Source organism: Podarcis tiliguerta, assembly GCF_965153285.1.
Source record: "Podarcis tiliguerta genome assembly, chromosome: 3".
In the NCBI taxonomy this organism is placed as follows: domain Eukaryota; kingdom Metazoa; phylum Chordata; class Lepidosauria; order Squamata; family Lacertidae; genus Podarcis; species Podarcis tiliguerta.
In genome coordinates this window covers 87,804,250-87,817,360 of record NC_139536.1, presented here as the reverse complement: position 1 = coordinate 87,817,360, position 13,111 = coordinate 87,804,250, and the positions used below count along the sequence as shown (strand labels likewise).

At 42.6% G+C, this 13,111-nt stretch overlaps 1 protein-coding gene across 1 annotated transcript; it reads right to left on the bottom strand.

Annotated features, from left to right (window-relative positions):
• Nucleotides 1-3,792: 3,792 nt before the first annotated feature.
• On the bottom strand, nucleotides 3,793-11,504 carry LOC310673383 (glutathione S-transferase-like). The gene is made up of 7 exons (XM_083431847.1): nucleotides 11,351-11,504; nucleotides 9,051-9,157; nucleotides 8,193-8,244; nucleotides 7,376-7,508; nucleotides 5,828-5,969; nucleotides 5,258-5,389; nucleotides 3,793-4,080 (listed from the first exon to the last, which is right to left on the bottom strand). Exons 2-7 carry the CDS (start codon nucleotides 9,135-9,137, stop codon nucleotides 3,958-3,960), a joined length of 669 nt encoding a protein of 222 aa, XP_083287973.1. The 5' UTR covers nucleotides 9,138-9,157; nucleotides 11,351-11,504; the 3' UTR covers nucleotides 3,793-3,957.
• Nucleotides 11,505-13,111: the final 1,607 nt, after the last annotated feature.

The window sequence follows — 13,111 nt, the reverse complement described above, 5'->3', positions numbered from 1 at the left end:
AGGGAGCAGGCATTTGTCCGCAGACAGATTTTCCAGGTCATGTGGCCAGCATGACTAAGCCACTTCTGGCGCAATGGAACACCGAAACAAGAGCAGCACAGGGAAACGCCATTTACTTTCCCGCCAGAGTGGTACCTATTAATCTACTTCCATTTTTTGGCATGCTTTCGAACTGCTAGGTTGGCAGGAGCTGGGACCAAGCAACGGGAGCTCACCCCATCACAGGGATTCAAACTGCCGACCTTCTGATTGGCAAGCCCAAGAGGCTCAGTGGTTTAGACCACAACGCCACCTACATGAATAGAGCAGAATGGAGTGGGACTGTTACTTCCCTTGATCTGGACACTGTACTTCTGTTGATGCAGCCTTAGAATAGCATTCTCTTTCTTTGCTGTTGCATCACCCTGTGGACTCGTATTAAGCTTGTGGTCCACTCAGATCCCTAGATCCTTTTCACATGTACTACTAGCAAGCCAGGTGTGTGTCCCCCCCCCCACTGGCAACCCATGCTGTGCCCTTGCATAGCTCTATGCAGTGCCTGATTTACATATAAGCTAAACAAGCTATAGCTTAGGGCCCCAGTCTCTTGGGGGCCCTCCAAAAAAATAAAGGGGAAAAAATGGATGTACATTTCCAAAATATAAGATAAAAAAAAAACAAATAAAATAAAACCTCCATACAGCAACAGGGTTTTGTGTTGTGTAGGCTCCTATGATGTAAGTAATGGGCCCCGCCTGCTAGCCTGCTCCCTAAAATATCACTGGTTTGATCATTTATATATATATAGGGTGCCCACATTCTGCATGGACTTTGCATTCTGTAGGGACTTTTCAACAATTACTTTGATAAAATACATCTTTTGCTATGTGCAAATGACTTTAGATACCTATTAGGCCCATAAATTACCATACAGTGGTGCCTCAGGTTAAGAACTTAATTCGTTTTGGAGGTCTGTTCTTAACCTGAAACTGTTCTTAACCTGAGGCACCACTTTAGCTAATGGGGCCTCCTGCTGCCGCCGGAGCACAATTTCTGTTCTCATCCTGAAGCAAAGTTCTTAACCCGAGGTACTATTTCTGGGTTAGCAGAGTCTGTAACCTGAAGTGTCTGTAACCTGAAGCATCTGTAACCCGAGGTACCACTTTATAGCATATATTCAAAGCAAAAAACAGCGGCAATTTGTTGTTGACAGAGGACAGCTGGACATATAAAGGGCCCCATTACCTTCAGTAGCTTCGGGCCTCATCAAACCTAAATCCGGTCCTGTATCTATGTCCCTTACATTGCAGGGAGGCTCAGCTAAACTCCTGTAATATTTATCTGCATACTGCCAGAAGCGTCACTTCCTAATTTCTGCAGATCACGGCACTGTTAAAGGCACAAGAGTACAGCCTTGCTGGGGGTTTTCCTGGTCTGTCAGCAATGCTGGTGGTGAATGCTTGTGTTCGACCAAAAAGACGTTTAAGAGAAGGGATGGAGCTGGGAGCTAGAATAGAGGGGAGAAGGAGGGTAGTGGTGTGGTATCAGTATAATTTACATCACTGTTGCTCTTCCTCTTTTGCTTTGCTAATATGGCTTCCACGGTTTCCCCTGAAAGACGCTTTGTGCCTTTAACAGCTGCATGAAAGGCAGAAATTCAGCAGATAAGACTGTCCCTTGCCATGGAGCTGAGAGGGAAACTGTATCTTCTGAATGTTCTGTCTGCTGTGCAAGCAAAAAAAATAAATGAATGGATGGGTGCTCTGCCAGGCCCTATCTAGCCTGTGTACATTAGTTAGTTATTATTAATTTTTATCAAACTGTTCTTTTTTCATTTTAAAAAAAGTTGCAAAACCCATTGCCCAAACTAATTATCAACTTTTCTGACCTTGGAGATACTATGAGTACAACTCAGCAGATCTTAACCGTTGGTTTAACATTTAAGCTGTTCACCACTCCTTTTTCTTTTTTCTTTTTTTGCTTCTGGACATTAATCTGGGCAGTTACACACAGAGAGAGAACTCAGATCTGCTGGCTGCTATGAATGGCTCCCTGGGTCATAAGGCCAGTGCTTTTTTTCGGGGGGGGGGGGACTCAGGGGTATTCATACCCCTAAACATTTTGTGAATCTAAGTTTGGCCTCATAGAGTGGCAGTATTTCAAGATGAGTAGGAAAATGAGAGTACCCCTAAACATTGGGGGGGGGGGGTCGAAGCACTGCGTATGGCCACCAGAAACCTATCAAAATCATGAATTTCTAGAGAAGTGTGTAAAAATAGTTTTTTCCCCATGGCTGTCGTCCTATAACCCTTGTCATGGAGTACTATCCATTTTTTATTGCTGTTATTATAATAATTGATTCCCCCACAATCTTCTAAACAACCATCTCAAGGCAATTTACACATAAGATTATTATAAATAGTTAAAAACACATACAGTACCTCAAATGCGCAGATAGAGAGCACTTGTCTGGTTTTGACAGGAATGCTATTTCACAGCACAGAGGTGGCCACACTCAAAACCCCGCTCCAAGTTATTGTAGAGGCAGCTTATGAGATCCTTGCAAGAGAAACTGTCCCGTGGACTGCAGTGATCTCTTGGGTGTACAGTGGTACCTCGGGTTAAGTACTTAATTCATTCCGGAGGTCCGTTCTTAACCTGAAACTGTTCTTAACCTGAAGCACCACTTTAGCTAATGGGGCCTCCTGCTGCCGCTGCACCACCACTGCCACACGATTTCTGTTCTTATCCTGAAGCAAAGTTCTTAACCCGAGGTAATATTTCTGGGTTAGCGGCGTCTGTAACCTGAAGCGTATGTAACCTGAAGCATATGTAACCCGAGGTACCAGTGTGTAAGCAATAAGGCAGTCTCTCAAGTCACCTGGTCTTGAACTGCATAGGGCCTTATATGCTCTGAAGGACATTCCCTTCCGCTGGGGGATTTCAAATTTATTTTTTAGGGCAAGAGGGGAAAATGGCAGGTCTGCTTGCCCTTCCCAGTGGCTCCTTCTGTGTCGCTGAGCAGAGGGAAACTTCCAGAAAAAGTGGGTGCTCCCCATGGCAGTGGAGTCCCTTATGTCCATTAGCAAGCAATCCCTGCCACTTGCCCCCTCCAGTGTCTCCTCTTTTGCCTCTTGCTTGCCAACTCTCTCCCTGCCCCCCACCCAAATCATTGTTTTTGTGGCTTCAATAGAAGTTTGATCAGGCAAAGCTGCCTCACAACTGCACAATCCAATGTATGGGAGAAGGAAGCCCAACCGTATTAAATGTGGGGAAAGGGTGGCAGCCTCTTTGGGTAGGGGTCACTTCGTTAATTCCTGCTTGTTAAGTATCCATTTGGGTTAGTGTTTAGCTGCCAAATTGTCAAATTTGGTTTCGTTTATGCAAAGCACCAGGGACGCCGGTGGGTTAAACCACAGAGCCTAGGACTTGCCGATCAGAAGGTCGGTGGTTCAAATCCCCGTTACGGGGTGAGCTTCCGTTGCTCGGTCCCTGCTCCTGCAAACCTAGCAGTTCAAAAGCATGTCAAAGTGCAAGTAGATAAATAGGTACCACTCCGGTGGGAAAGTAAACGGTGTTTCCATGCACTGCTCTGGTTCACCAGAAGCGGCTTAGTCATGCTGGCCACATGACCCGGAAGCTGTATGCCGGCCAGTAAAGTGAGATGAGCGCCGCAACCCCAGAGTCGGCCACGACTGAACCTAATGGTCAGTGGTCCCTTTACCTTTACCTTTATGCAAAGCACCAGCAGGAACTAGTGGTGGTTGGACAGACATGTTATTGGCTACTCAAGAAAAACATTGCACAGAAGTATAAAAGCTGTAGAATGTTTTATTACATTTCAGTGTAGCGCCACACAATATTACCATCTTTTACTCTTGTTGTTCTCACTGTAGCTTCATGAATTTACACCCCAGTTTGTGCCCGGTGTAGTTGTAGCTACCTTCCATGAGGTGAAATTATTTTGCTTTGTTTAGTTTATCCGTAGAAAATCTTCAAGATCCCTGGCACATCCTTAACTTCTATTGGTGGTTTTCTTGGACTCCCGGGCTGCAGAAATTTCTTAACTGTAGGGATGCTGCTGATTCTTACTTTAAAAGCCTGAAAAGAGTAACAGCAAAACATTTAGGGGATAAAAGGAGAAGTCTTATAGCAAAAATGGTGGCATTCCTGAAGAATCATCTCACACCGTAATGGTAGTACAACTTGTTCATCAATACTGAAACTATTTATGAGAAACTTTATTATCTACAAAGCACAGTTATTTCAAGGTTGCTCCTTTGAAGATGGACGCCACTATTTGCAGGCTTGTGAGCTGCTTTTAAGAGTCCACAGTTAATTCACAAATGGCTTATCCATGAATATGGGCCTTATTTGTGTGATGGAAACCCAAGTCACGTTTCAGAGACGATGGTGTTTTAGATATGCAAAGGGGGATAAAAGCTCTATACTAGAGCTCAGCTTATGCTTCAGTAAGCATACTGAGCTCTCATCTGTGTGGCCTGCCACTTTTCTTTATATGGAAGCTGAAGATATCCAGAAAGGGGTGCAAGTATAGATCTACTAGTTCGGTTGAATTAATGGCATCATACTTATGCGCTCCAGAGCTGCTCTTCCCATCAAACTACTAGTTTAGGATGTGTGCCTGTTGCCATGTGATGCTACATGCTCAATCACCAAAACACATGTGCACACATATACACTATATGCGTACAGACATTTTTAAATCCTGGGAACCTGAACAATCTATCTGCTGTATACCAGCAAAGGTCCCCAGAGAATTACAGTGCTGTACTAAGTATACCTTGGAAAATGGAATATGGAGTCTCGCTTTGGGGTGGTTTGATTCGAATGGCAATTGCAATTAGCAGACATATTGTTTCCTATGGTGTGTCACTGCTATTCTGCTACTCTAGTATGGATAGTGTGCTCTAGCACAGAGGTGGGGAAGCTATGACCTTTCCCTTATGGACGGCCTACATTTCCCATCAGTCCCAGCCAGCATGGCCAGTGATCGGGGTGGATGGGAGCTGCAGTGCAGCAAGATCTGGAGGGTTTCACAGCTAATGAGAACTTGCAAGAGCCAGGGAACCTGTACTGACTTAGGCAAGTTTTTAATGTTTGATGTTTTATCGTGTTTTTAACGTTCTGTTGGGAGCCAGCCAGATGGGCGGGGTCTGTATAAATCAATCAATCAATCAATCAATCAATCAATAACAACAACAACACCTGTTCATCCTCTGTCTTTTATAATAAGTTGTGAAATTGTGTTGCTTACCTTTAAAAGAGGGAATTGGGAGAGAATATCAGCCTTCAGCTCTTCTGCCATTAAAATGGCTTCAAGCAGTTGAATATCTGCTTTGCTGAGCTGATTTCCAACCAGGAAATTTTGCCTGTGATCTTTGAGGACCTACAGAGCGGGAAATGTTTTAAGAGTACTTCAGGTACATAAACAAAATGGAGAATATATTTGGGCAACTTTTGAAAACCACTCACCCAGATAATATTGCGTCATGACATGAAGAGGATTTGGATCGGTACTGAGTTAAGGAGTGCCAAAAAAACCCCACTTCATCTGAAAAGCCACTGCGCCAAAAATGAGAAGCTGGGGGTATTAACACTCTGTGTGCTATGCTTACTCTTCTCTCACACCACTAAAATGCTTCCTTTTAGCTCAGGACATGGTCTAAAATGTACTGTTGCCGTTTGGAAAATGAAGAATTAAGAAAACGATTTCTGGCGGACCAGACAGTCCTGTCAACATTACCAGCTGCCAACTACAGTTGAGCATAGGTGACTCTGTTCTCTCGAAAGGGGTTGTAAGTTCCGTTCCTTCTTTGCCTCGTACCTTTTCAAAGACTGGGAAGTATCTGGTGGTGGCTTTTTCAACAATGTTTGCAAACTCCTTCTCCCTCGTGTCAGCTGGCTTGAAGGGAAGCATCAGCATCAGTTCATACAGATCCATAGTACCTTCACAATACATATCAATCCTGAGGGAAAGAAAATGTTGCTGTGACTGGATCGCCAGGGACCATGAGACTTGGTGTGGTACATTGAAAATCGCGGACACCAATAAAGCTCGTGCGTCAATAGTGGGAAAGTGTTTCTCCCTCTCAGATAATGATAACATCAGGAATAATATTTTTGGATATAGAAAGACGGCAGCGAGGAACTTGAACCTCAATTTGCTTATTTCCTCCTCATACCTGATTCATGTTCCTTTCATGTCATTTCTTTTCAGATGAGAAGCTTGAGGTGTGTGTGTGTGGGGGGTCTTTTCAAAGTGATTTTTAAGCTGCTCCAGGAATGTTTTTTGGCTGAAGGGTGTGCTTTAAAAAACAACTCAAATAACTCAATAATAAAATCATATGGATATCCCTGGGTGCTAGACCTGTTGCCCCTCTGTAGCAGGGATAGAGAAGCTGTTTACCTCCAGAAGTTTCTTCGGTTCCTACTTCCATCACCCCTGACCTTAGGCCATGCTGGCCAGGGCTAATGGAAGCAGGAGTAAAACCACATATGTAGGACAGAGTGGGATTGTGAAAATTAGCCGCACAGATCTAGAGTCTTGTGGCAACTAATTCATATTTGTATGGAGCTTTCCATGCCAAAGCCTCTTTTACCTTGTTCTCTGTGGAAAGCCCTTTAAACTATACTCTTTTCAGAAAACAGCACACATGGGCACTGGACAAATGGATATAACAACAACAACAACACAATGGTAAGACAAACAGAACCAACCCAAGAGGGAGAGGGGAGAATTGAGTCATCTCAGTAGAAAAACAGGGACAATGCTTCTATATTTTGGAGAAGGTATATTTCTTCCTTTGAAAGAGCCCTTTTCTCTCTCAGTGTCTCTCAGTCTCAGTCTCTCTCTCTCTCATACACCATAATAAAAGTGCTTTCTGCGTAATATCATTTGTCTGATAGAAAAAAACACATTAGCAGGAAATGCCCCTATTTTCATGGGCATAAATATGCACAATGAACAAAAAACTGTATGATTTGCTGATCAGTCATAGAGACCTTCTTCAGTTACACTTTTTTTTAAGCAAATCATATTAAAAATCAGAATTATATAAGCGAAAAGGGGGGGGAATGGGAAAGGTGTATTGACCTCCAGTGATCCAATCTATTGAGATTAAATGAATGTCTAGGGCATGAACTTTGGAGAAACCACCTTGATTTCAAATGAACCAGTCCACATGAACTAGTTGGGAAACCGAGAGATGATATTAGCTCACATTACTCAATCTTGAACCTTTTTTGTTTTAGTTGGCAGTCACAGGGAGTTGAAATGCGCTGACTCATAGCTTGTCAGCAGATTATATCACAGACTAGAGATTTCTTCTTGGATCATGCATTAATAACAAAACTTATAGAAATGTTACAGTACAATGCTCTCTGCTTCACATCCTTCCCATAGAGATTGTATTTGGTTGCAATGTAGTTGAGAATAGCTCGCGTCTGCACCATCTTCATCCCATCAATTTCCACCATGGGCGCTTGTTGAAAGAGCAGGATTCCATCTTTTCAAAGGAAGATGAAAAGCGTCATTTCATTCTCCCAATTAATTACAAGTACATGTGAATTTTCAGGAACATCTGACATGCTTTGAATCTGAGTATTTAGGTACTTCTCCATTGTTCCTTTCTGATCATAAAGTTTGCCTCTGCTTTTTTTCGTATAGTGAAGAATGCTTTTGCAGAAATGTGCTAAACCTGTACAGCAAACACACAGTGGAAAACTAGTTTTGTGTGTATATGCTAAATCTGCTCTCTAGCTAAAAACAAACCCTGCAAAATGCAGTGTTGAATATCATGTGTCAAAGGTTGCTGTCTATTGCTAGGAAACTCTCTTCTCTTTCAAAGGACAGAGTTAAAGGCAATACAACCAGATAACAACTGTGAATTCACACATATTCTTGCCGAAAATCGTGCGCAGGTAACTGATTAAGGGCACAATGAAGAACTGGAGAACTTTAAAAACACCTATGATTAAGACTGGAAGATAGTCCCACTGAACTCAATGTGGCCCACATGTGAGGAGGTATATGTAGAATTGCAGTGACTCTTCAGAGTAGATTGTCTATTCTTCATATTGTACAGGGAATCCATCTAGACTATAAACTTGCTCTTTTAACTTCCGTGTAATCTTGGTGTCTGTGTGATTATCCTCTAAAATATCCTGAGATATTCAGATGTCATACTCACCCTTCCTTAACTTTTCCAGATCTTCGTTTGACTCAATATATTGTTCTTCAAACTAGAAAATAAAAGAGGCAGAAGGGTCTCATGAAATAATTTCAGCTGCAATAAATGGCCCAGAGTTTTTCAAGCACTGGAGGAAATTTCATGGAAACCCCCTAAGTAATCTCCTCTTCTGTTGTCAATTTTTTGGGAAAGCAATGCGAGACAGGAAAGTGCCACAAAGCAAGGGAGGGGATTATAAGGGCTGGGACAACATTAATTCCACTGCTAATGTCATTGATGATTGAAGTGGGGATATGATATTAAAAGTGGTGTGAGTCTGAAAGCAGTTCATGCCCTGAAGCAGGGAAGTCACAAAATGGATGTCTTGGTGTGAAAGCAAGGCCAGCCCAAGACTTTTCTCTGTCTGAGACAGAACAGCAAATGGTTCCCCTGCACAAGTCAATTTATTTTGGCACATGACGCAGAAAATCCCTGTCCCTGACAATAAAGGTACAACAATAGTGAATGAAAACACTGCAAATGCGACAATTTGCTACCCTTCCAGGATAATTAAAATCAGTCACCTGAGGCAGGTGCCTCACTGGACCCAACTGCCTGAAATGGATTCCTAGTCTGCATGCCTTCAGAGCACTTTGAAAGCACATGACTTCTCCCAAGGAATCCTGGGAGATCTGGTTTATCCCCACAGAGCTACAATTCTCAACACCTTCATTTATGTATTCACATAAGAGCTTTGAACAAGCTACATTTCCCCATATTCTTTTTCTTGTGGGGGCGGAGACGGATGTCCTTCAAATATGCGGTTATATTTACAGCCTTAAATAAATGGTGGGTTTTAGATAAATTCTGAAGACAAACCTCGACCCCAGCTGCAGCCAACAGCCACCTTATGGTTTCCATCCGGCCTCTTGCATTGATGTAGTAAAGCTTTGGTTTCCCAGCCATGTTTCTAAGTGCTTACTTTTCTGTTGTGATAACAGAGAGATAGAGAGATGGTGTTTAGTAGAGAAACAACCACCACTAGAGAAGGACAACTTTTTAAAATGCTGGTTGGTGATTGCTTGTAGCAGGATTTCAGATTAATGAAGAAGAAGAAGAAGAAGAGGAGGAGGAGGAGGAGGAGGAGGAGGAGGAGTTTGGATTTGATATCCCGCTTTATCACTACCCGAAGGAGTCTTAAAGTGGCTAACATTTTCCTTTCCCTTCATCCCCCACAACAAACGCTCTGTGAGGTGAGTGGGGCTGAGAGACTTCAAGAAGTGTGACTAGCCCAAGGTCACCCAGCAGCTGCATGTGGAGGAGCAGAGACATGAACCCGGTTCCCCAGATTATGAGTCTATCGCTCTTAACCACTACACCACACTGGCTCTCTTGTCTAACGGCTTCTTGTCTGTTGGTTTTAAAAAAACCAGTTTCATAATCATGATGCACAAGTAGATATGGCATATGATAGTAAAGATAAAATTGAAAATGAGTTTTTAGAAATAATGAACGTTTAACCCTCATTAGACGGCCATGATTCACAGAGGCACAAAATAGTAAATTCCCCCCTCATTCCTGCACTGTTGCCATTGTCACTATCTGCCTTGTATCTCCTAAAACAGCTCTGGAAACCTGCCTCTCCAGGATGGCTAGCTATCAGGGATGATGGGATTTTATGGTGATGGATCACATCTGGAGCCCACCTCCACCCTAAAACTATTTCAGATTTCCTCACAGAGACACTCCCTTCTCTCAACCAATTTGCCCCAGTCTCCACCATCTGTAAATTGCCAATTTAACGAAAAGCAAAAGATTTGCCTTGCCTTCCTTGCCCCCTCTTCTTGAGGTTTTGAATCCTGTTTGGTCCTTGCCTTTGTATCTATGCCATGGCACCATTTGGACAACAGCAGGTGCTGCAGAATGGACCCATAAAACTCATCCTTTAGCTACTTAGGTGGCAATTCACACTAGAACTTTGCAAGGCAATAAGCCAAAGTCAGCCTTCCCTGTTGGAGAGCTGAGTTCGCAGGATGCTGGCATAGGAACCTCGCTCCCAAAAATGTAATGGATCTATTTCTCTGGACAACTACATGGTACATTGTTTTCACTAATAAATGCATTTATATGCACACTTTGTGCATTTTTATGTACTACCGTATTTTTCGCTCTATAAGACGCATCAGACCATAAGATGCACGTAGTTTTTGGAGGAGGAAAACAAGGAAAAAAATATTCTGAATCCCAGAAGCCAGAAAAGCAAGGGGGATCACTGTGCAGTGAAAGCAGCAATCCTTCTTGCTGTTCTGGCTTCTGGGATAGCTGCGCAGCCTGCATTCACTCCATAAGACGCACACACATTTCCCCTTACTTTTTAGGAGAGAAAAAGTGAGTCTTATAGAGCAAAAAATACGGTATTTGTCTGGAGGTATTTGTCAGGTATTTGCAAATCTCAAACGAGAGCTATGTTTCAGGTGGCATATTATTTCAGAAAATGCAAATTTGGCACGTTAAAATGCAAACTGAATAAAATTTCTCTCGGTTTCTTGAAATGAAGAATAAGTAATCAAGATAACAAACTTTTTATAAAAGAATGGAAATGGTTTATTGAGTATTTGCAGATAAATTGCAAACAAATATAAACACTGGCAGGATTATTGTAATAGCCTGCAGTTTCATAGGAGTATATATTTAAAGTCGATAATTAAATGAGCAAATTAAATGAATTTGGATATGCAGAAGATATTAAAAAATAAATTTAAGGAACCGCAGAAAGAGGGGAAAGGAAGACAGACTTTGAAATGTTAAAATGATTGCAAAATTAATGAATATTTGAAAAGTATAATATTTTTTTTTAAATCAAATTTCTCTCCCAACTCTACCCAACACTTTGAGCTGCCACCAAAACCCTCAACCCACCGCTATTTGATTTTTAGAGTTCTGCCACTGTCCAGCTCCTGCCTTTGGTCTATCCAGACAGAAAAGCTTCTTTCACAAGATTACAGATCTCCAGAAAATCCTACCACCACCTTTTAATGTTCTGTTGGGAGCCACCCACAGTGGCTGGGTAAAAGAAGAAAATCTTTGGGCAGAGGTGAGGTCTTTGGGAATTGCCCCTGCACCACTCCTCTGTCAAGGGTGTCACTCTTGAGCTATGACTCTCCAAAGGAATTGCCTACCTTTGACTACTAACCTGCTGGAAGTCCTGCTGGGCAAGTGATACTTCTTATGAGACAGAGCAAAGGCTGAACTTGTGTGCATCAAGCTTATAAAAAGCTCAGAAGCTCCACCTTCCAGCTCTGCCTTTTGTGAGACTTTTCACCTAGGGTCAAATCAGTTGCACAAAGTTAATCCACAATGGGAAAGGTTCTCTCGCAGGTACATAACGTGATGCAACTCAGTTTAGTGTGCAGCTGCATTGAGGGCAAACATTAATGTCCTTATCATAATTAACCCAAGCTCTTGTATCACTGGGCAGGAGGCCACCGCAATCTTTGGCTGCAGCTGCTGGCTAGGAAATATGGACAAAGGTCATCTACAAAGGAGTTCCCTGCTGGTGGCACTCACCTTTTGAGGGGTTTGGGGTATTTAGATGGCTGTGATTAATTTACACTGGTGTGCAAAACAGTGCTTTTGGTCAAGGAGTCTGGATGCCTGTGTCAGCTGCTTCTCTTTAAAGAGTAAATTATTATTGAAAGGCTTTTTTCCATAAGGTGCAATACATTCCATAGCACAATATCCATGAAACCAAACATTGGTACTAGAGCAAAGGGAAAATGACATATCATAGCCTGATAAGAGTCTGGTAGAATAAGCAAGCTTCGCATAGCGTGAACTTCTTTTTACATATAGGGTTATAGAGTAAAACACCGAGATCCAGCTCCGAGGGTCTTCTGGCAGTTCCCTCACTGCGAGAAGTGAGGTTACAGGGAACCAGGCAGAGGGCCTTCTCAGTAGTGGTGCCCCCCCCCCTGTGAAACGCCCTCCCATCAGATGTGAAGGAAATAAAACAACTGACTTTTAGAAGACATCTGAAGGCAACCCTGTTTAGGGAAGTTTTAATGTGTGATGTTTTATCGTGTTTTTAATATTCTGTTGGGAGCCGCCCAGAGTGTCTGGGGAAACCCAGCCAGATGGGCAGGGTACAAATAATAAATTATTATTATTATTATTATTATTATTATTATGAAGACAGAAATGTTTCTGCATGATATTAGACCAGAGTAGATTATTCGAGTGGTACCTCGAGTTACAAACGCCTCAGGTTACAAACGCTTCAGGTTACAAACTCCGCTAACCTGGAAGAGTTACCTCGAGTTGAGAACTTTGCCCCAGGATGAGAATGTAAATCGTGTGCCGGCGGCACAGCGGCAGCAAGAGGCCCCATTAGCGAAAGCACGCCTCTAGTTAAAAAGTTTCAGGTTAACAACGGACCTCTAGAATGGATTAAGTTCATAACTAGAGGTACCACTGTACTGGGGTTTATCCATCTAACCCATTTCAAATTTTTTGAAGACTCACTGTACTTCTTCCTCCATTATCAACTATTCCATTCTTTATGGTCATGTGGCTACTTTTTATCTACAGCTTTCTCTAAAACAAAAAAAAAAAAAAACAGCTTGTGATGGAGAGCTAGTAGTATAGTAGAAACCTATAAAACATCTCTAAAAGTGAGATTAATGTCACTAGTAGTGAAAAGGGAACTGTCATCTATCACAATACGACAGGGTGCCATGCCAACTTGAATAAAATATGGGGGGGGGAGCAGGTAAGCCCCACCCCGCATAATTGATCACAATATGTGGCACATGCACACCATTTGAATGGCAATGCCCATCTGCTTTGTGGGGGCCCGGTCCCCTCAAATATTTTATGGGGGGGCAAAGGGACCTTGGCCTCTAGGAATTGGCTCCTAAGCAACATGGCCTATTTGGTTTTGT

Excerpts from the sequence above, each read along its gene's own strand:
- LOC310673383 (XM_083431847.1), bottom strand. The coding sequence starts at position 9,137 with ATGGCTGGGAAACCAAAGCTTTACTACATCAATGCAAGAGGCCGGATG. Across the intron at positions 5,970-7,375 it reads GATGTGAAGCAGAGAGCATT|GATTGATATGTATTGTGAAG; the intron begins GTACTGTAACAT and ends TCTTTCCCTCAG. Across the intron at positions 4,081-5,257 it reads CCCAATTCCCTCTTTTAAAG|GCTTTTAAAGTAAGAATCAG; the intron begins GTAAGCAACACA and ends TACTCTTTTCAG.